Below are 23457 nucleotides of genomic sequence, written 5' to 3'. Positions count from 1 at the left end.
ACCAGAGGAATGGTATGAACTCTGCCTTCCACCATTTCAAGAACCTCATTGTCAGTGGTGACAAGATGGTGATCTTGTCTTTTGTGGATCAATGGCACCCAAGTTTATTTTTCTTGGAGGGAGAAAAAAGCAGGATGCAAGCCACTTGTGCGATCACCTCACTGGCGCACTTGTCACCTGCCAACGCTCCTTTGCGCCACGCTAACACCCTGAACAAGTCGCATGGATCAGGAGGCGGTGGAAACACTCAGTCGATCAGGCAGACTGGTGGAGAGGGGGCAGGGTTCATGTTTCTGGGTGGGTGAGCTGAATCGTGTTCCTGTCTCCACAGATGCTGCTGAGGTTTGCCAGCATTTCTACCTCTTCTCCCATGTCCGGCTTCTGTGATATTCTGCTTCCATTATCGTGTTCAAAGCGTGTGACTCTCCCTCTGATTGGTGCAAGGGGTTTTATTGGAACAGTCCAATCAAAAATCAAAGCCACTGGGCCCAAGCAAGATAAAACACATTCAGAGGCAAACTCCAAAGGCAACACACTGAACCTGTCAGAAAACTCCGAGTCTGGGGCGGCATGATTGATGTAACGTTTTTACAGCTCCAGCGATCGGGACTGGACCCGGGTTCGAATCCCACGCTGTCCGTAAGGAGTTTGTACATTCTCCCCATGTCTGCGTGGGGGTTCCCCGGAAGCTCTGGTTTCCTCTCTTCCTTCAGAAACGTACCAAGGGTGTAGGTTAATTGGGTGTAAATTGGGCGGCACGGACTCGTGGCCCGAAATGGCTTGTTACCGCGCTGTATGTATCTGAGAACAAACATTCCTTCTACCCTAAGTCAGGAAGCTGGATCCCAGCAGCCTCTAAACAAAGAAGCCTCAGCTTTATTTGGGAATCATTCGCTTTTAAACGCAGTAGTAAACTTTGGGAGGCAGCCCAATGCAGAAATGGTAATGCAAACAATCTTCCATCTCATTGTGCCCAATGTGTAAAGGAAACTTTTGCAGTGAGAGCCGATAAGGGAACAATGGGTACCACTGTAATATAGTGATATATCTGTGCCCAGCACCAACACACCCAGCATGGCACATTGGAGACTTTTACTCATCATTGCTATAGCCTACTGTTAGATATGGCTGTGTCTCCCAGCACAAAATAGACATGTCCAAGACTGGACATGGGCTCAACCATCTCAGCCCAGAGCACATTTTGATCACTGATTCCAGGCTCTGCCTTGAATAGGTACTGAATAGACTGAAAATGGACAGGGGAGGGGAAGAAGGCAAGGATTTCATCCCTTCTCCTATCTAAAACTTTAGGATTCTCCTGGGCTCTGAACATTGTTGCCATATGAGCTCCTAACATGGCAAATGACCTGACTGGGACTCATTTGGTTTGTGTTTGCAAGTACAATGGCTTTAATATAACAGTGGCGTGTTGGTCTCATGTCACCAAATACTCCATGTCTACAAAAGTAATGATTGAATCTAATCGTTTGTTATTTCTCATTCATGTGAATCAATGTCTTCATGCCACGATATTGCAAATCCACAAGAAATAACCATATTGATAAATAGTTAAGCCAAAGCTATAGCCGTTCCTCTATGGTAGCAGAATAATACACGTTCAACTTTCTAGTTTTCTTGTTAATATGGCAATAATAGACATGAAGTATAAATACGAAAATCAGAATTAGGAGATATTAACGTGATCAAAGAGTGCCTATGCATCAAAATGTACGTTTACCCAATAGAAATCCATTTGTTTTCTCAGAAGTTAATGCAGTGTTTAGACATATCAAAACCAAAACGTGGTCATATTTGTGCTTTGAAAACTGTAGAATACAAATTAAACAACCCAGAGGCCTTAATGTTGGCGACTCTGTGTATATTCCAAGGCCCTAACATCTTGAGCACGATCAGAAAGAAATAATTGGTCTATATCCCTAAGCATCTCAATACCTATCACGTTTAGACAGGTTGTAGCCCGTTGCAGATTAACTCAGAGAGATTTGCTATTATAATCGACTATTGTATTATCGTTGTATTAATGGCAATAGCCAGCATGAGAGAAAGTGAACAGATATCGGTTCTTCAATAACTTCTGACTTGATGAGAATTGATTTCAATATGAATCTGAATTTGACACGACCTATGAAGTTACTATGTGAAATGATGCAAGCTTTTATGATTACAGTATTTCAAGTAATTGTTTCACTGTCTAGGCAAAACTGAGTTGAATTACTTCAGCTTTGCAGCATTATTTTCTTGTTACACCCTCGCCCCTCTATTAATCGAGCTGCTATTATACTTTACAAGGGCGACGCTGTCGTGCAGCAGGTGGTGGAGCTGCGCTGCCTTTTAGCTCCAACGACGTGGGCTCGATGCTTCCTGGCCGGATGAGTTCCTTCAGTAGCTCAAGGTTCCAGCATCTGCGTTCGTTTCTTGGTCCTCTCTTGTTGGACAAAACGCAGCGCTAACGTGACATCATTTTCAAATTGTGACTCGAGCAATGAAGGCACCAAATCTATTCCGTGTTCGAGACCTTCAGATCAGTGAAGTACAGTGTAACAAGTCTCCGTGTTTATGTCACAGATGAGCCGCAGGCACCAGATAAAGTGAAGATTTCTACAACTCTCATCTTACTTTAGTTGGTAAATTTATTAAAGATGTCTTACTGGTCATTTAGAGAGAATAAATAAAAGACAATAAAACATTTACACTTGACCCACAACGACTTCCATATTCAAATGTGTAAACGTAAAACACCCCACATTTCATACCTCTCGCTAACAAAATGCATAGTCGTACAAACCACTGAGAAACTCGGAAAGTTAAGTGGTGACAAAAGCTCGTCTTTTTTTTTTGTTTGTTTTTTTTCCCCCCCCCCAAAGTATTTTTCTCTAAAATTGCATTGCTATTTTTCTCATCCTAAAAATACCGCTAAACAGACTGTTTTCCTTTAGTCACAGCAAAAATGCGCAACAGAAATACCGAGTGAATTCTTCTCGTTTCCCTACTCGAGTGGGAAACATTTGGCAATAAACAGATATTGCAAAGTGCAATTGGTAAATTAGATGTCAGTCCAGAAAAAAATGCGATCCAAGCTTAGAAATTACTGTTGGCCATGTGTGAAGCAATGCTATAATCCAGATTTGTGCATCACACCGCTGTCCGAAGACGGGGATTTAAAGGGAAATCATAATTATCGCCCTCGGGACATCTCAACGCGATTCATTCTTTATTAAGTGCATGCGATGTGCGCATGGAAAGATCTCACCAGAGAAAATATGCATCTGGGTTCCCATCCACCATTTCCCGCCCTCGTCTGATAACATGACCAACATTAGTCCCTTGGCTTCAGATCAAATGAAAGATTATGGACTAAATCGGACGTTTCACATCACACAAGTTTCTATTATGCTCTTCTGTTCTGCAGCAGTTTCGATACCTTTTAAAAATATATCGTTAAAGGTGCAATGCACAGCCAGGACCACACAGAATCACATTAACTACGTGTTGGGTATCAACCCGCCTTCTGCTGGACATCAAGACACCCACATCATGTCACTCTTCCATATATATAACCCTATGTGTCAGTAGCCAGGTTGATCTAATAGAAGTAAAGGATGAGAAAGCAGCAGGTCTCCGAGTCTTAATTGTGTGGGTGCATACACAACAGTGGCAACAAGGAACGAAACGAACCCTACACATACTCCATGCACCAACCATGAGAAAGAAAACAACAGAAGGTAGAAAACAACTACCTAACAACCCCAACAAATTTCTGCCAAAAAGATCAAGTTGAAAGCGTGTCAAAAGTTCAAGGAATTCAACGAAGTAGAATAAAGTTGGGATAACTATGTAGAACAGTTTAACCACTACTGCATAGCCCACAATATTGTGGAAGGTCTAATAGAATGCAAACATTGCCCTCTTCCTCAGCATAATGGGCAGCAAAACATCTAACGTCCTTAACACCCTGCTGGCCCAGGTGGATCCAGGGGATGAAGACATTCAATGAATTATACACAGCTCCAAGGAATCATTTAAGCCTCAAACCTCCAGTTATGGCAGAAAGGCAACAATTCTATGAAAGGAGACAAATAACAGGAGAAACATTAAGTGAATACGTGGCATCGTTGCACAAACTAGCAGAGCACTGTAATTTTGAGCAGTTTCTAAATCAAGCACTGTGAGGCAGATTAGCGATGGGGCTGGCAAATCGCCAAGCAAGGCAAAGATTATTAGCAATGGATGAAGACGTTAAGTTACAAATTGCATACAGAACTGCCTGTAGCTCTGAAATGGCAGATAAAAACTTGGATGTGGGTCAACCAGACCTACTGGTTGGGAGGTCTTCCCGCCAACAATGCCTCTGTTGTGGGAAATACAACCACTGACCTGAAAACTATTTCTTCAAAAATTCTAAATGCAACCATCGCAAAACAGAAGGACATATCAAAGCTAAATGTCCACTTCCAGGTGGCCTGCAAATAATCAGGCAGCTAAAGTCAAAAACATTGCAGATTGCAGAGAGAGAGAGAGAGAGAGAGAGAGAACCTGGCAACGATGATGATGACAGCCCAAAGGCTGACCTTCAAGCTCCTGAAATATTACACATCCGAGGAATAAACGGAGGAAACACAGCAATCTTTATACAGCTATAAATAAACGGACACCCCCTGAAGATAGAGTTAGGCACAGGGGCAGAGATGTCCCTAATGCCGTTACACGTAAAGGAATGTTTGCTACCACGCCTCCCGGTAAAAATTAACTGAAATAACTCTAAGATCTGTTACAGGAGACAGAATCAAATTTTTTGGAAAAAGTACAGTCCAAGTACAATACAAACAACAGCAACCAAAAACACTCTCTCTCCACATCATAGAGACCCAGGGACCAGCACTCTTTGGAAGAAACTGGCTGCAACACATTCCTCTAGACTGGCTTGAAATCTGTTCAATACTGAATGTAAACCACATAGACACCTCCCAGCCAGAACTTGACCAAATTTTCAACAACCACACAGTGGTTTTCCAACAGAATTGAGGAAAATCAAGTGTTCAAGCCAAGCTGCAATTAAAAGATAATGCAGAACTAAAATTCTTCAAAGCCAGAACAGTCCCATTTGCTATGAAAGGAAAAATTTAGGATGAATTAAACAAACTAAAACATGAAGGCATATTAGAACCAATGCAGCTATTGGGCTGTGCCCATTGTACCCGTACGAAAAGCAAATAGTGAAATTCGCATTTGCGGCAATTACAAAGTCACCATCAATCCATCACTCAAAATACCTGAACACCCCACGCCCAAGGCAGAAGAATTGTTCCAAGCACTAAACAGAGGGCAAAAATTCACAAAACTAGATTTGTCACAAGCATTTCAACAGATAGAATTGGGCAAAAATAAAATCAAGGGAATATGCGACAATCAATCCCGATCTGGGTATTAATTCCTTACGGAATTTTAGCAACACCTGGATGGACAAATTACTACACGGACTCTCAGTTGGGCGTTTCCTAGATGATATTATCATCATCGGGCCGAAATGACAGTGAACACTTACAAAACCTTGAAAAGGTTTTAACCAGACTACAAGAGGATAATATACAATTATAAAAGGACAAATGTGTCTTCATATACCCCTCAGTAACAGATCTTGGATTTACAATTGACAAGGGTGTCCGAATTAATCCAGCAGGAACAGAAGCCGTTTGCAAGGCCCCACACCCAACCAACAAATTGGAATTACAGTCCTTCCTAGGACTTGTTAAGCACTACTGAAAACATACCCCTGAAGCCCTCTGAACCAATTACTCAAGAAAGATCAAACTTGGTATTGGAACACAGAAACTAAAAACACAGTCAATCAACTAAAGGAAGGTGCTGATCCACTATGACCCAAGTAAAGTAATTGCACTAGTTGTGGATGTTTCACCAGTGGGACTAGGAGCGGTACTTTCCCAAATTACAGAAAAAGGTGAGCAACCAGAAGCGTATGTTTCGCGAACATTAACCACAAGTGAACGCAATTACACCCAACTAGAAAAAGTATTGGCAATAATTTTTGGTGTTAAAAAATTTCACCAACGTCTTTATGGAAGAAAATTCACCCTGATCACAGACAACAAGCCTCTTAGTTTAATCCTGGGGCCACAGAAAGGTATACCAGTATTAGCTGTGGCCAGAATTCAAAGATGGGTCATGCTACTAGCAGCGTATAACTATGATATTAAACATAAACCAGGAACACTCAACACCCATGCAGATGCTTTATCATGCAGATGCCGCTACCTGAGACAGAACAATGAGAAGAAATTATTAAATGGACAGCAGAGGCAGCATCCATCAACCAAAAACAACTTCAACAACTGCCCATTGCAGTCCAGATGATCGGAAAGGAAACCCGAAAAGAGGCAACATTAAGCAAGATCCTTTACTTCACCTTTAATGGGTGTCCTGAATCTGAAGTCATTCCAGAAAATCTAAAACCTTACCACATACACACACCGCCATGAACTATCAGTCAAAGAAGGATGTTTTCTATGGGGTACCCGTACAATTATTCCAGCCAAATGGCAAACTAACATGTTATCAGAACTACACCATAACCATCCAGAAATTATATGAATGAAAGCACTGGCCCAGATGCATGTCTGATGGCCCTCCATAGACAGAGACATTGAAACAACAGTAAGAGAATGCAAAGTATGTCAGTCAATGCAGCAAAAAAAATGCTGCAAGCCAAGCTAATCCATGGAAATGGCCATCCAAACCCTGACATCGGATTCATGTAGATTTCACTGGACTTTCCTAATAGCTGTGGACACACGCTCCAAATGGCCAGTAGTCTCACAGCTGAAAAATACCAAAGCAGATCCCACAATTGACTATCTATGAGCTATCTTTGCCACTTATGGATTGGCTCATGAATTAGTTACGGACAATGGGCCTCAATTTACATCAGAAAATTTTTTAAAATTTATGCGCAACAACAAAATCAGACATATTTTCTCCGCACCCTATCACCCAACTACTAATGGGGAGGCAGAACGTTTTGTACAAACATTCAAAAAAGCAATGAAAACCACAAAACTTCTAAATGCCTCCTGGACAGACAAAAATCGTAGATTTCCTATTGGGATACAGAAACACGCCACATTCTACCACAAAACACACCCAGCAGAACTAATGTTTGGCTGCAACCTGGGGACCAGGCTGTCCACAGTTCATCCAGATCTGAGTCTCCGATTGCAAAAAACAGCATCACCACAGACTTCACCTAGAACATTGGAAGTGGGCGAGAGTGTTCTGGTACAAGATTATAAACAATACAAAGACCGATGGGTGGTAGGAGTAATCTTACAAAAATTGAGCCCCTGCTCATATTCTGTTCTAGTGGGGGACAGATTGTGGAAGCCACACATTGACCAATTACGAGCATTGACTGACACCAAGGTCCATGAATTGCCTTATGAACTGAAGGAGGTGGAATCCAACCTGCTGTTCCTGTGCTGACCATCCCACCCCTCAAACTGAGTGGGGGGGGGAAAAACTGAGTGGGGAGGGGAGCCAAGCAATCCAGTAACTGAGACACGCAGGCCAGGAGGGCAGTGAAGATGGGCAGTCGCCACCGAAGATCAGAGAAGGTGGGCAGTCACTGCCGACCCGACTATCTATGGGTCCTGAGCAAAGACCAGTACAACACGCGGAGGCAGTTCAAAAGAGAAAGAAGACCACCTAAACGCTTTAAGGACTATGTGCCCTGATTATTATTAAATAATTTCCCTTTTATAATTACTCATGAGACGTATTCTAATTCTCACTTGTAGTCCTGGGCCCGATGTAATCTTATTAGTTCAAAGGGGCCCACTCAGCATTTACTGCATGGGGTGGGGGGGGTGGAGGGAAGGAGTGTTGGGGCTAAGCCCACCCTCTGCTGGACATCATGACGTTGATATTATGATGTCACCCTTCCATATATAGAACCTTGTGTGTTACTAGCCATGTTAGTCCAATAGAAATAAAGGATGAGAAAGCATCAAGTCTCCAAGTCTTAATTGTGTGAGTGCATACACAACACTATAAGTCAAAGGATTTACACATAATCAGATACAAAGTAAAAAGAGACCACCTCGATAGCAATGTGTTTCTTGGCAATTGACACCAAAACAATATTTAACTCTGCTTGTTGGTGTATTTTGAAAAAAGTCCAACAGTAACATGGTGCCAAGCACAAAAAAGTTTTTGTTCAAACAACGAAACAAGAGTTGAGAGAGGCGTCCTTGTCGCTGAGAGATCGCGATCACAAGTCGAGTGCTCAATCCTCGAGGTCCCGGCTGATGACACTGGTAAAACATGACACAATTCTTTCCCTTGTTTGAAGGAAGGTTGTTAAAACTGTGTGTGTTCCACCTCGTCCAGCCAGGATGCTGGACTAACCGGGAAATCTGGATACCCTCCGCTGCTGTCTGTTGAGAGATCAGAACTGGGTCCATTTGCTCCTAAAACATGCATGGCCTGGCTCATGCCTTGCCCCCCTCCTTGAGTAATAAGGCCTAAGCCAGCGTCCTGGTACACGAGTCCGGAGATGAGGGGCTGACGTGGTGTAATGGTTTGGAGCGACGCCGGTGACTGGGGGATACCATAAGGGCTATTGGATCTCAGATCGTGGAATTGGTCCTGGGGCAGTGCCCCATCCATGGAAAAGCCTCCATTGCCCGCAGTCTGTCTGCCCAGACTTGGAGAGGCATCATTCATGCTGCTATACAATCCATTCGGATGGCCCATGTCCGACATCGAATGTTCATCTATATGTACAGACAAAAACAAATGAATAAAAGCATATCAAAAACCAACTTGCCTGAAAGTCAGTTCAATCTATCTACTAGCTTGCAATGCTCAAGTACATTTGGCAGGAAGATGGTAATGCTGACTGCTGCTCTGTGAATGCAGTGGACAAAACCCAGAAAGAGGAATAAAGTGCTGTGATCGAAATAGAAGAGCTCGAAGAAAAAAAATCCCAAGGTGCCAAAAAAAATATTTGTTCGAGTGTCAGTGGAATTTCCTTAGGTCAGAATCGATAAAAAGGGGCATCGACCTGAAACATGAACTCTTTCTCTCTCCACACCTGCTGAGTGGCACTGACATTCTGTGCATTATTTCAGACTTCCAAAGTATTTCACTACCCTGGTTGATCACTCCATGCCCAAGATTAATTATTTTGTTCTGTTGCTGGGGTTTCTTCTAAAAGTTCATTAGAAACAATGAGAATAGAACGAGTTCTGGAGAAAACTTGTGGAACTGTCAGGTGAGTAAGTATATTTTAAATTCTCAAAGGAAAAGAAACTGGACACTAAGAGAAAGAGTTGAATATATATACTGTGGTCAGGAAGAAGAATCAAGGTAGATTGTTCTCATGTTGCTATTCCTATTATTCACCATTCGCTCCTCCATCTCTCACACTAATTCATTTTAAGTGAAGACCTTCAGGTCAGAGAGGTGGGTCCAAAGGTGCTGGGATTCAGAAATGTGGAAACCCTGTCAATAAATACTTCTCTTATTAAACGTTCTGTCCCTTCATCATCTGTTTGGATTTATCATGGAGCACCCAGAGGATTTTGGACTTAATCACAGTCATTCCATTTTGTTTTCCCCATAGACTTGCCTTCTTTTTCAACAATACATCTGTCCATTTTTGAAGGTCATCATTAGAACATAACATTACACCACAGTGGCCACAATCCTGTCCTGACATATAAATCTAAACCTTTCCTGCCTCACACCCATATTTTTATTGCATCCACGTGGCTGTCTCAGAGTCTTTTAAATGTCCCCATTACACCAGCCTCCACCATAATCCCCAGCAATGCACTCCAGGCACCCAGTTACCCTTGGCGACTCCCATGAACTTTCTTCCCCTCATCTTACAAAATGTTCTCTGGTATTTTCTGCTGTTACCCCGGGGGAAATAAGGGTTGACTGTCCACCATATCTAAGCCTCCCATAATCTTGTCGACCCCCATTAAGTTACCTCTCACCCTTCTTCACTCCAGAGAAAAGCACTAACTGGTGCTGTTAACTTTCCCTCACAAGACAGGTCCTCCAATCCAGCCAACATTCTGGTAAGTCTTCTCTGCACCCTCTTGAAAGCTTCTGCATCCTTCCCAAAATGAAGCAATGAGATCTGAATCCAATGTTCCAAATGTGGTCAAACCAGATTTTTATAGAACTGCACATTATTTCACAGATCTTGAACTCAGTCTCCTGATTCTTGAAGGCAAAAATACCATGTCTTCTTTAAACTGCATGGCAACCTTGAGAGATCTGTGGATTTGGATCCCAACAACCTTCTGTTCTTCCACACTGTTAAGAATCCTGTCATTTACCTTGTACTCCACTTTCAAGTCTGACCTTCCAAAATGCATAACTTCACATTTATCTGGATTGAACTGCATCTTCCACCTTTCCAGACAACTCTGCATCCTATTTTCTTTAGTAACCTATGACAACCTTCACCACTATTCACACCTCCAGCTTTCGTATCATCTGCAAACTTACTGACCCATCCCACTACTTCTTGGTCCAAGTGATTTATATATTAAGAAATCTCAAAGAGCAGGGGTCCCATAACAGATCACTGCAGAACACTCCACCAGTTATTGACCTCTAGGATGAATACGTTCCATCTACTACTACTTCCTGATTTTTCTGCAGGCAAGCACCTTCTCAATCCACACATCCAAGGTTCCATGGTTTTCTGAAGGAGCCTACCATGGGGGACCTTGTCAAATTCCTTACTAAAATCCATATTCACCACATCTACCAGCTCATCTTCATCAATTTCTTTTACATCAAAAAATTGAATTAGGCAGGACCCGTTCCTCACAAAACCATGCTGACCATCTTGAGAAGACTATGCTTTTCTAAATGTTCATAAATCCAAAGTTCATCATTAATTGTGTTTCCACCAGTCTTTCTGGAATTACATTCTAGATTTTAAAATTCATGGAAAACTAAAGAAAATTCTCTGCCACGTACCTTTGGCTCTTAGGTCAGTTACTTCAGATCGATAACAATTCCTGTCTTTGGATATTTCTCTCCTATTTGCTATGTAAAAAACCCCTCATAATTTTGAGAACCTTTAATAAATCTGCCTCTGACTGCTACTGTTTGAACTTTCATAATTCCATTCTTTTAAACCAGCATTGAGTAGCTAACTGTTGGATCTTTTGATTGACTGCAGTGAGAAAGACTCCGCTCCAATTCTCCACCACTGTCAGGTACAAACCTATGAAGGACACTTCAGCATCACTGGCAACCCCATCATCTTGGGCGCTGTCTTTATCCGATTTGGAGCTTGCTCTAGATCTCTTGATGTTCCTGAAATACTGACCCCATCTCTGTCTCCCAGCATCTTTCTTCAATCGTTTTTCCTTTGCTCTTCGGTTTTGAAACCAAACCTATTGGAGAGGCAAGCAGTAGTGGATTACATTCCAAGTGTCAAATAATTGATTTACTAACCCATGGAGTCATTTAGATGACTGTTTCTCTCCATGAAATAGAAAAGTGAGCATCACCATCAGACTTAAACTCAATGTTGCAGGTGTAGTTTCATCAGGGTATTTCATAATTTCAAGACTTCAAATCTTCTTCCACCAAGTCAACTTACTATTTGCTTTCTTAATTGTTTGCAGTGACTGCATGTCAACATGGAGAGATTGCTGTTTGAAGGTGTGCAAGTTGCACTGAATATTAAAACCCATAATCGTTTAAAAAAAGTACCCAACTTTTCTATTTTCAAATTTCACAACTTATTCCATGTTATTTTCTCATATTCACATGTCTTGTTTATATTTCTCAGCTTCTCTGCTTCTTCCACACACTGGCACCCCACTTTTTGTAATATCAGCTAAGCTTGAATATATTAGACTTGGTCTCCTTTTCCAAATCATTGAAATAGATTATTAACAGATGGGTACCAGCACCAATCCTTCTGACAACTCAGTAAATCCAGCTACCAAATGTAGTCTGTTTATTCCAACTCTCTTTATTCTATAACATGACTTCAAATCTCTACAGAATGCAGGGAAACCTAAACTTGACATAAGTGAGATAGAAAACTTGAAAGTTTGGGCCTTCCCTCCCAGTAGTCTACCAACCTCCTCCAGCTTCAAGCCACCTAACACTCTGCTGATGTAGCTTGTGCATGCCCACTTACTCATGCTCCTCAGTTCATTATCTTATCCACAGTTAAAATTTATTTGTGTTAAAATCACTTCTTGTTCTCACACTGTGAGATCACTGTAACTGCTGCTAGCCCTGCAAGAACACCATTTCCCCCAACATTGTTTTATTGTGTAGCCGTTATGACCACTGGCCCATCTAGTTCTCTACGTTCCATAAGCCCTCCATTACTTCAACTCTTTCTCCTTCTTTGAAACCCACCTTGAGACACACAAGACTACAGATGCTGCAATCTGGACCCCCTGAGTCTTGGTGAAGAGTTCTGATCAAAATATCAACCATTCTTTTTCTTCTGTTGAGTTCCTACAGCAGATTTTTCATTCGCTAAAATCCACCTTACTGAACTTTTACTCACCTCTCATTTTGCTTCAATTTTTAATCTGATTACATTCCTGTAAAAAATGTCAAGTAACTTTGCTAAGGTGGTACCATAAATAAATGCAACTTGTGGTTGCCCCATCTCCAAATTTGTTTTAGATTTGTGGAGACCATTGCTGCTGCACAGCTATGCTTCTTCTGATTCATATTTCACATAATAAATATTTCCTTCAGGTATTAAAATAGGCAATGCTTGAAAAAAGTATTGTATTCTTGGGAATATATTCATCTTAATACAGTCAACCCTTCCCACCAAAGTTATAGGTAAATTAATCCATTTTTAAATATCTTCCTCAATCTTTTTAGGTAATGATAAATCCTTACATCTGTATCGATTTTTCAAATTATTATCCATAGAGATACCTAAATATTTAATACCCTATTTTGGCCATCTAAACGGAGTATCCCTTTGACATTACCTTCCATTAATTGCATAATTTCATCTTTACCCAAAACTTCCCCATATTCTTCCAATTTAACAATTTTTGTAAAGATGTCTCAGGCACAGCCAATTATATTAAAATTAGTTTATTTGCAGGTGATGTTTGATGTTCCTCTTGACCTACACTAAATCCCTTAATTTCCAAATCATTCTGATTGCTCGAGCATGAGGTTCTCTAGCTAAAATAAACAAAGCTGGAGATAAAGAACATCCTTGTTGACTTTATCTCGCTAATTGAAACAGTGTAGATATTTGTCCATTAGTCACTACTTTAGCTTTAGGATTACCTCAAAATATTATTCAAGAATTGAATAAATATGTAAGAAAATTCCTCTGAAAAGGTAAAATGTCAAGAGTTTCAATAGAGAACTTAACATGGAAACATGAATTGGGAGGCCTACAGCTTCCTAATTTTAAAAATTATTATCGACCAGCTCAAATGAGATTTTGTGCTTTGTTTCAGAAGGGAAAAATCAGTATGGATTAAAATAGAATCAAATAAAATAGGAAAGTGAAAAGCAGAAGAATTTATATATGTGGGAACCAAAATTAATGGTTGGTGATAAAGATACACCATTATTTAAACATTTGAATATCTGGATAACACAAGTGTTATTGGTGTAAGAGGGTCTAGATTGCCTAAAATGCCTTTGATTGAAAATCTTCATAACTTTTTCAAAGGACAGTCAATATTTAGATAGTTGGTTTCATATGGGGATTAGAAATGTTGAAGATTGTTTATGAAAGAGGTCAATTAATGTCATTTGAGCAATTGAGAAATAAATATGGTATAACTCATAACAACCTTTTTTTGTTATTTTCAACTAAGAGCATATTTGAGGGATAAGTTAGGACCAAACATATTGTTGCCTAGTTGTACTGAAGCAGAACTCCTTATTAGAAGAGGAATTGTTAAAATGTTTACTTCTATGATGTACTCTTTATTACAAATTAGAACTTTTAAACAAGGAGTTCACAAGTCTAGACAAAGATGGGAAATAGATCTGAATATTGCAATTGATGAGCAAATATGGACAGATTTAAATAGAGATTCCATGACTAATACTATCAATCCAAGGTATAGATAAATTCAGCAATTTTTTTTTTACCTCATCTGTATCTTACTCCACAAAAATGGAATAGACTAGGTGTGGTGAAGATCTATGAACTTTCTTGCATTCAATTTGGTCTTGTCCTAATGCATGACCTTTTTGGGTAGATTTACAGAATTTTTTTTTACCTCATCTGTATCTTACTCCACAAAAATGGAATAGCCTAGGTGTGGTGAAGATCTATGAACTTTCTTGCATTTAATTTGGTCTTGTCCTAATGCATGACCTTTTTGGGTAGATTTACAAAATTTTTTGGAACAAGTTACAGGAGTTGCTTTTCTGCAAAATCCAGACTTATTTTTATTGGGACATATTGAAGGAACAAGGCATAAATCTAAACTATCAATATATCAATTGGAATTTGTTAAAGTAGTGTTAGCGATGGTGAGGGAATGTATTGCAGTTACTTGGAAATCAGATACATTTTTAGGTATGCCATGATGGCACCCAGAAATTCAAAGTTGTATTCCTTTGGAAAAAAATTAATATAGCTTGAAAAATAAATACTCTTAAGTTTTTTGCAAATCTCGCACCCATACACCCAGTTATTAGGGTTAGATTTGGGAAAAAAAAGTTCTTTCTATGCCCCTAGACTTGCGAGATTCTCCTCTGAATTGTATTGAAGAACTTTTATATATGTGTGTTAGATGACATCTCTGTGCAATCCTGAAAAATTATTTCTTTTTTTTTCCTATGTTTATATAGCTATATTATATCTTTTATTTTAACTATTTTAAGGGAGGGAGGTTTGGGGGTGAATACCATCATGTATGTTAACTTTTGATTTGTTTATTTTTGAAGTTGTATAACTATATTAATTTTAATTTTACTGCATGAATGGAGAACATTTTAAATAAAATATTCAGGAAGATAAGTGTTGCTTCTGAGCTTAGGGCATGAATAAGTGCAAAACAATGAGACATTAAGAAATTGGAGCTATCATGAGAGACTTGAAAAAATAGGCCTATTTTGCTTAGAACATAGGAGGACAAGATTGGACCTTACTGAAGTCAATAAAAACATGAGAGGATTAAATACGATGAATAATAATCATCTGGCTCCTGGAGCAGAAAAATCTAAGATGAGAGGGCAAAACTACAAGGTGAAGGGTGAGATTTAGAAGGGTCATGAGGGGACAGTTTTTCACTCACTGTCTGGTGAATATGTGGAATGAGCTGCCAAACAAAGTTCCTCTTCGTGGAAAACTCTCGCATCCCTAGAATCAGCCAATCAATGGAAGTGCGTGGTGAGGTAGACCAATCCTCCACACCTTACTCCAGGATTGGTCTTTCCAAGATGTTCCCACCCTATACAGCTGCCCTTTCTATGGCCTGTCTCTGTGCTTTAAATTTCCATATATCTGTTGCTGTTCCAATGACATCAATTCCCCTTGATGTTATGGTACGGACACAAAACATTTCAAGTTCTTCTCACTCATTAAAAACAATCGTACCCCAAAGATATTGAAAGGTGGCAAGACCAATTTGATCTCATAGTGTAAAGATGGAGGAAGATGTTGACAGTTATTTTTATCATTGTTACGATGGGCTTGGAAAGATTACTTAGTCATCAGGAAGTTCTGTCATTAATTCTAAACTGTACACAACATAGAAATATTGTCACTTCAGGCCAAGGTGATGCTGAAAACATCAGGCCATACTCAGAGTGACAAATTAACAGTTCAGACCAATGGCCTTTTAGCACAGCTCCTTGGTCTGAATGGTCAACTCAGCCAAATGCTGCCTGACCTGCACATACTTCCCTATTTCAGTTTCAGATTTCCAGTATTAGCACAAATTGGCCTTCATTTTTGTTCAGCAAGCCCCTTTGATGGGCAGTGATGATCAATTTTGATGACAAGCTGGCCAAATGGGCAAGACCTCTACCTCCTCATGGGGGCTTGGAGGTTGTGAAGTAAGTACCCAACATGGCATTGTGAGCATGGAGTGGAAAATCCAAAGTTTTGTGCTGTTTGGATCAGCCATCTAAGAACACAGCAGTCAACCTCTTGAACCCTGCCCAAGGGCTTTTACTAGCTGCTAGCTGGGATTTTTTGATAGTTCAAATCTGTTAGTGGACTCCAGAACATTGCATATTTTAACTTGAGGACATGTAAGAGTTTGGGGATGATCTACATGCTGCCTCCTGCATTCATTTAGAATTTGACAATTGCATTAATTTTGCTGCCAACATCCACCCTGATCTCACCACTGATATTGTCAATCTCTATTTCCTTCCTTTGCTGGATCCCTTAGTTTCCATCACTGGATGTGGGCAAGCAACTAACAACCAGATGAAGCCTGGCAAAGTAATTTTGACCATTCTTCCTCTTGTAAAGACTCCATTCTCCCATTTCCTCTTGCTCCAATAACAAGACTTTCCATGTAGTGCCAATTGAATGTCTTCTTTCTTCCTGAACCTGGGCTTCCTATCCATCAGTATTAACAAAGCCCTTGACCACATCTCATCTCATTCTCATACCTCATACACTCTCCTCCATCTGGGCAAAACAAGGATAGAAGTCAGTGTTGAATTCTACAATATAAATCAACTCGATTTCTCCATCTGTACCAGTCATTAATCTGATTGTTTTTCCCCCCTGGGAGTGGGAGACATATTCAGGCTGACTTGCCATATGCTTCAAAATGCTCTGCATTCAGCAAAACCTGCAGCCTCCATGAAATCCCTGGGCCAAAAATGTTGACTGACTATTTCTACCCATGGCTGCTACCTGACCCGCTGAGTTCCTCCAGCATCTCCAGTGTTTCTCCTTCAGTCTTTTTCTATGTAGTCACCCTCTAACTGCTCCCTTCATTTTTTGACTCAGTAACCTTGATTACAGTTTATTCCTGTGGTTCTTCAGGTTTAACCCTAAGAGCCACATACCCTTTCCTCAACCATCCTGTAGTTTAATCTTCCTTTGTTTCCTTGCAGTCTGACCAAGGGTCTTCAATCTGAAACAATAACTCTCTCTTCCCACAGATACAGCCTAACATCTGAGCATTTTCTGTTTTTATTTCAGTTTTCCAGCATCTTTTTAAAAAATTTAAGTTAAGGAGTTAGTTAATAAGCTTTGGGCAGTTACTTTAAATTCCGTCTTAATCAGTCTGTATTAGCATCCTTTCTGGGTTCTGAAGCCTATATCCAGTGCAGTGCATTTCTGCTCCCAACCTTTTTAAGAGCTGGTAGTGGTAATGTATACCTGGACTACACGCATATCCAGCCCAGTCTCCGAAGAAAGCTGTTCCCGCACATGGCGAGCCGGTTTAGGCGAGTTATTGTAGGCATTCTTTAAGGTTTCCAACTGTTTGGCGGTGATTGTAGTCCTTGGCCTCTTTGCATTGGTCTCTGCTTCTGAAAGGAAATGGAAAACCTCTGTAAGCTAACCAAGTAACCAGAAGCAACAGTTCCCATTGACACTCTCCATGTATCAATACCCTTAAATGAAAGGGAGCAAAATATTTCACTCCTGAGTGCACCTGTGCCTTTCTCTGGGAGAGAAAAATATATTCACTTGGCAGTGTTCCTACATCAGTGGGGGTGTGCAAGACCATAAAACTTAGATGAATAGGCCATTCAGCCCATTGAGTCTGCTCCATCCTTCAAATTATGGTTGCTGTATTTTTTCTTTCAACCACATTCTCTTGTTTTCTCCCATAACCATTATCATCCTTACGAATCAAGAACCTATCAACCTCTTCTTTAAATCTACCCAATGATTTGGTCTCCACAGCTGTCTGTGGCAATGAATTCCATTGATTCACCATCACTTGACTGAAGAAAAATCTCATCTTTGTTCTAATGGGTGGGGTTCTTTTATTCTGAGGTGTGCCCTCTAGTCCTAGACTCTCCTCTAATGGAAACATTTTCTCCACGTCCACTCTATCAAACCCTTTCAATATTTGTAATGCTTCAATGAGATTCCCCCCATGATGCCCCCCCAATCTTCTAAATGCCAGTGTATACAGGCCCAGAGCCAACAGACTCCTCATATGTTATCCCGCTCATCCCTGGGATCATTCTCATAATCCTCCCCAAGGCCCTCTTCAATGTCAGCACATCCTTCCTTAGATATGGGATCCAAAACTGCTTGCAATACTTCAAATGTGGTCTGACCAATGCCTTATAAAACCTCAGCATTACATATTTGCCTTTACATTTTAGTCCTCTCAAAATTAATGCTAACATTGCATTTGTCTTGCTTATTACTGATATCCTGAAAGTTAACCTTTAGGGAACTGTGTGCAAGGACTAACAAGTCCACTTGGACCTCCACTTTCTGAATTCTTTCCCCATCTAGAAAATAGTCAGCTGCTTTATTCCTTCTGCCAAAGTACATGATCATACACTTCTAATGCTGGATTCCCATCTGCCAGTTCTTTGCCCATTCTCCCAACCATCCAGATCCCCCTGTAGACTCCCTATTTCCTTAACACTACCCATCTTTCCACTTGTCTTTAACATCTAAGTTGACCACAAAGCCATTCACAACCCTTTTTGGTTTTGGCCCCCTTAGGACTCTGCTCAAAGTTTATGGGCCTCCTTCCCTGTGATGCAGTCAGATGGAGTTGATTTCTTTCATTCTTCTCTCCGACCAGCTACATAAAAAAAACCTAAAAAATATTTTATAATTTCAGACCATAGTCTCCTTTATATATCCCCTTTAGGGCAATATGGCTACAGTTGAGAATGGCTGATCTAAATAACTTACATAAGTGGACCCAACATTGATCCCTGCAGAATACCACTAGTCAGGATAGCCAGCCAGAAAAGACCCCTTTCATTCCCATTTTTTGTCTTTGATCAGACAGCCCATCTTCTACCTATGCCAGTATTTTTCCTGTACACCATGGGCTTCTGCCTTTAGCAGCTGTACTTGCAACATCTTGTCAAAGGCCTTCTGATAATCCAAGTAAATAACATCCAATGACTCCTGACTGTTTATTAGTTTCACAATTAATTCCAACAGATTTGTCAGGCAAGATCTCCCTTGAAGGAATCCATAACTGATTTCAGCCCATTTCATCTTGTGCTCAAGTAGTCCAAATCCTCACCCTTTAATAATCGATTCTAGAATCTTGTCAAGTTAGGCTAACCAACCTCTGGTTTCCTGCAGTTTGATTCTCTCTCTTCCTAAAGAGTAGAGTGACATCTGGAATTTTCCAGTCCTCTGGAACCATCCCCAACCTGAGTGATTCCTGAAAGATCATTATTAATGCATTCACAATCTCTTCAACTACCTCCTTCAGAATCCTAGGGTGCATCCATCTGGTCAAGGTGACTTATCCACCTTCAGCTCCATTTTCCAAAGAACCTTCTCCTTAGTAATAGGGACTACACTCATTACTCCCCACCCATCACTGGTGTCTTGCAAAATTCATATTCAGTTCATCCACATTTCTTCGCTCCCCATACCACTCTCTGACATTTTCCAGCAGTCCCATGTACATGATTGCCTCTCTTTTATTCTCTAAAACACAATACCTGGCCCTGCTCTCTTACTTTATTTAATTAGCTGTAATTTGGTGTCCTAATTAATTATGTGGCCCAATTACTTTGTTTAGTCTCAAGAACCAGCCCACAAAACAATTTGTGTGTTTGCGGTTTAAAAGAGGAAGATTTAAGCTTTGCTCCCCTAAGTCCTTTCATCTACCTCCTGTTTTTTTTTAGTTCCATAGGTAGAATGAAAGATTATGATGTGCAATTTTGAAACAGTGAATTCTCCAAACCAGTTCAACTAATTGGAAGGGAAGATCTTAGTGTAGATTTTTAATTTCCTGAATATTTTAAGATAAAGGAACTATTAGTTGGGATGATAAACCAAGCTGCTTACGTGGAATGAAATAGAATACGCATACCAATGATTCGTGAATTTGGTGAAGAGAAATTCACGAGGTTGATTGCTGTACTGTTTGAAATGCTATTTAAGGATTTGAAGGAGTCTCAAGAACTTTGTCATTGTTAAATCTACAGATTATTTTGAAGGCCCTCCTAAAATTACCTCATGGCAGATTTTTTGAACTTCACCAGCACTTTGATCTTTACCACTAACATTTATCTCTCCCAGTTGCTGCTTTAAAACCTGAAACACTGTTTTGCCTTGATCTCCCCATATTAGTGTAGGTATATTTGATAGAACAGAGCACAATTTAAAAAAATTAGTTAATTATAGTCACCTTTCATCCCACTTTTTAGTGTCCCTTGTTCACTCTCAGCACTTCCCACTGCTGGACGAGAAACCTACAAGCTCAGCACCCATCTTTTTCCAAAGTGTCCCCTTCTCACTCACTCTCACACCATCTCCTGCAGCTGGTATCTGAGAGTGCGCAAAGGTCTTTTTCCATATATTCATGAAATCATAGAGTCCTCTAGCCCATCTCATCCATGCCAACCAAGCTATTCACATTTTCCTATCATTCACCCCTTATCCCTTTTAACCTTTCCTATCCATGCGCCTATGTAATGCATTTTGGACATAATTGTACACATTTCCGCTGTCCTTTCTTTCCATATACTGTTACCATCCTTTATTTGAACAAAGTTCTCCTCCGGTCCCTTTTCAATCTTTCCCCTGAAATCTATGCCCTCTCGTTTTAGATTCACCGCCTCTGAGCGCGGGGTGGGTCGATGATTATTTGCCTTATTTGTCCCTCGTGATTTTATTAGGTTCCCTCTAAGCTCCAGGTGAAAAAACTCCAGCCTCTTATAATCGCCCCCAGTGCTGGCTACGTCCTCGTGAAGAGAGGTTTTAAAAGGGGAGACGCTTTATATGTTGGTATACAAGAAAAAAAATGGGAAATGCTGCAAACTCTCGAAGGGTCCCGGACCTGAAACGTTGGTATTTCCCCCCCCCCACCTTTTTCTATTACCTCCCATGTTGCCAGGATTGGAGGGGTTTTTTCTGGCTTTATTACAGATGCAAGATTTTTCTTATTTGCAAGTAAATAGTAAGTTTTCAAAATTTGGTTGGATTCCGGTGCTTGTTTTGCAGGTATTGTAGAGCTCGTTGAAAGAACCAAAGACTTGTTGAACCAAACGAAGGCTTTTATTAGCAAAAGACAGGAGCTCTTCACAGGTGGCCGACCAGTCCGGAATGATCCGACCTGGCTAGGGACACAACCCTTTAAGGCCCAGACAGTAGGCGTGGCTAAGCTCTCAGCCAATCGCTGTAAGCACAGTCATTACACTCTAGATACTGTAACTATATACATTGGTGATAGGTCTGTACTATCACAGGTATCATTTAGGATTTCCATTTTACTAGTCATTTCTGGTCATTGGATCATTCCAGCGAGAAGTGGTGTCTCCATTACTTTGGGTATTTGGAAGTTATGCACCGAAATGACAGCCCTGCGTGTTTTCTATCCCGGGCCGGTTGCACTGACCTCTTTGTTTGGCTGCCTCGTAGTCTCCCTTGCAGACCAGTCGACTGTCTTCCATGAGGTAAAATTCGTCGCCCGTGGCCAGTTGCCGCTTGCACACGATACAAGCAAAACATTGCAGGTGATAGACAAAGTCCTGGGCCCTGCGGACCACCTGGGTGGGAGGGATTCCCTGCTGGCAAGCGGCGCATTTCGTTCCAAATCTCCTGCAAAGGTGAGCACAGAAGGGAGGGCTGTCAGTGAATGGGGTTTCCATCGATTGTGGCGGTAAGAACAGCAGGTGCCGGTGCCATGACAGAGCTCGGGCTCGTGTTCTCCAGATTTATTTGCCAGTTAAAGAAGTACGATTCACTTACCTGGAGATACACACACACACACGAACCATGCTTTGGCAACCCCGCACGTCGTATATTGCACCCTTTTACACTTACTGCAACCTTGACGAAGGGCTCAACCCCGAAACGTTGGTTATATGTCTTTGCCTCCGAGGGACACTGCTGAGATTACCCAGAAACGTGGTAATATACTACAATCAGAGCATGGTGTTTTCAAATAAATATTCATTTCATAGCCACTCCGCAGTAGGTTTACAATTGCAGCGCATTATGAGATATCCTAAACCTGCTTCACCGAGGCTGTGTGCTCTCTCTCTCTCTCTCTCCCTCTCTCTCCCTCTCTCTCCCTCTCTCTCCCTCTCTATCTCTCCCTCTCTCTCCCTCTCTCTCTCTCTCTCTCTCTCTCTCTCTCTCTCTCTTTCAGTATCTTCTTCTTTGGCCTGACTTCGCGGTTATGGAAGGGTATGTCCACGTCTGCTGCAGGCTCATTGGTGACTGACAAGTCCGATGCGGGACAGGCAGGCACAGTTGCAAGGGAAAATTGGTTGGTTGGGGTTGGGTTCTTCCTCCTTTGTCTTTTGTCAGTGAGGTGGGCTCTGCGGTCTTCTTCAAAGGAGGTTGCTGCCCGCCGAACTGTGAGGTGCCAAGATGCAGTCTGTCTTGGAGGCCAGTGTAGGGCTCAACAGTCAGAACACTTCCAATCCCTTTTCAGTGCCAACCGCTCAGTCCAAAAATCCGCCCTGCTCCAGCTCCCTCAACAACCCTTGAGGCTAGAGCTGGATGAGGTCCTTACCCGGGAAGAGACATATAAGGCAATTGAACAACTGAAAAGTGGCAAAGCAGCAGGTATGGATGGAATCCCCCCCAGAGGTCTGGAAAGCTGGCGGCAAAGCTCTGCATACCAAACTGCATGAGTTTTTCATGCTCTGCTGGGACCAAGGAAAGCTGCCTCAGGACCTTCGTGATGCCATCATCATCACCCTGTACAAAAACAAAGGCGAGAAATCAGACTGCTCAAACTACAGGGGAATCACTCTGCTCTCCATTGCAGGCAAAGTCTTCGCTAGGATTCTCCTTCATTGACTAATATCTAGTGTCGCGGAAAATGTCCTCCCAGAATCACAGTGTGGCTTTCGCGCAAACAGAGGAACTACTGACATGGTCTTTGCCCTCAGACAGCTCCAAGAAAAGTGCAGAGAACAAAACAAAGGACTCTACATCACCTTTGTTGACTTCACCAAAGCCTTTGACACCATGAGCAGGAAAGGGCTTTCGCAAATACTAGAGCACCTCGAATGCCCCCCCCAAGTTCCTCAACATGGTTATCCAACTGCACGAAAACCAACAAGGTCTGGTCAGATACAGCAATGAGCTCTCTGAACCCTTCTCCATTGACAACGGCGTGAAGCAAGGCTGCGTCCTCGCACCAACCCTCTCTCAGTATACTCCAGAGCTAATAGGCAAGTAACCCGTGAACGTCAGGATGTTTCACCCAAAACTGTTGGGCAATTAACGACAAATAAATGGAAATTTGTTACGAATACGTGCACAGACACAGTAATATC

General features: G+C 41.3%; 1 protein-coding gene across 2 annotated transcripts in view; it reads right to left on the bottom strand.

Moving 5' to 3' along the window:
• Nucleotides 1-8038: 8038 nt before the first annotated feature.
• lhx3 (LIM homeobox 3) overlaps nt 8039-23457 on the bottom strand; it is a 66060-nt gene continuing 50641 nt past the window's right edge. For both annotated transcript variants that reach the window (XM_069905233.1, XM_069905321.1), the window contains exons 3-6: nt 21561-21763; nt 17378-17529; nt 11288-11459; nt 8039-8807 (exon numbers count right to left, since the gene is read on the bottom strand). In XM_069905233.1, the coding sequence (XP_069761334.1) occupies nt 8392-8807; nt 11288-11459; nt 17378-17529; nt 21561-21763 (943 nt within the window). In that variant the 3' untranslated portion in view covers nt 8039-8391. The remainder of the gene's footprint in view (nt 8808-11287; nt 11460-17377; nt 17530-21560; nt 21764-23457) is intronic.

This window comes from Narcine bancroftii, chromosome 1 (genome assembly GCF_036971445.1).
Source record: "Narcine bancroftii isolate sNarBan1 chromosome 1, sNarBan1.hap1, whole genome shotgun sequence".
Lineage (NCBI taxonomy): Eukaryota > Metazoa > Chordata > Chondrichthyes > Torpediniformes > Narcinidae > Narcine > Narcine bancroftii.
The sequence above is the reverse complement of the archived record's forward strand: the minus strand, read 5'-3'. Positions and strand labels throughout refer to the sequence as shown.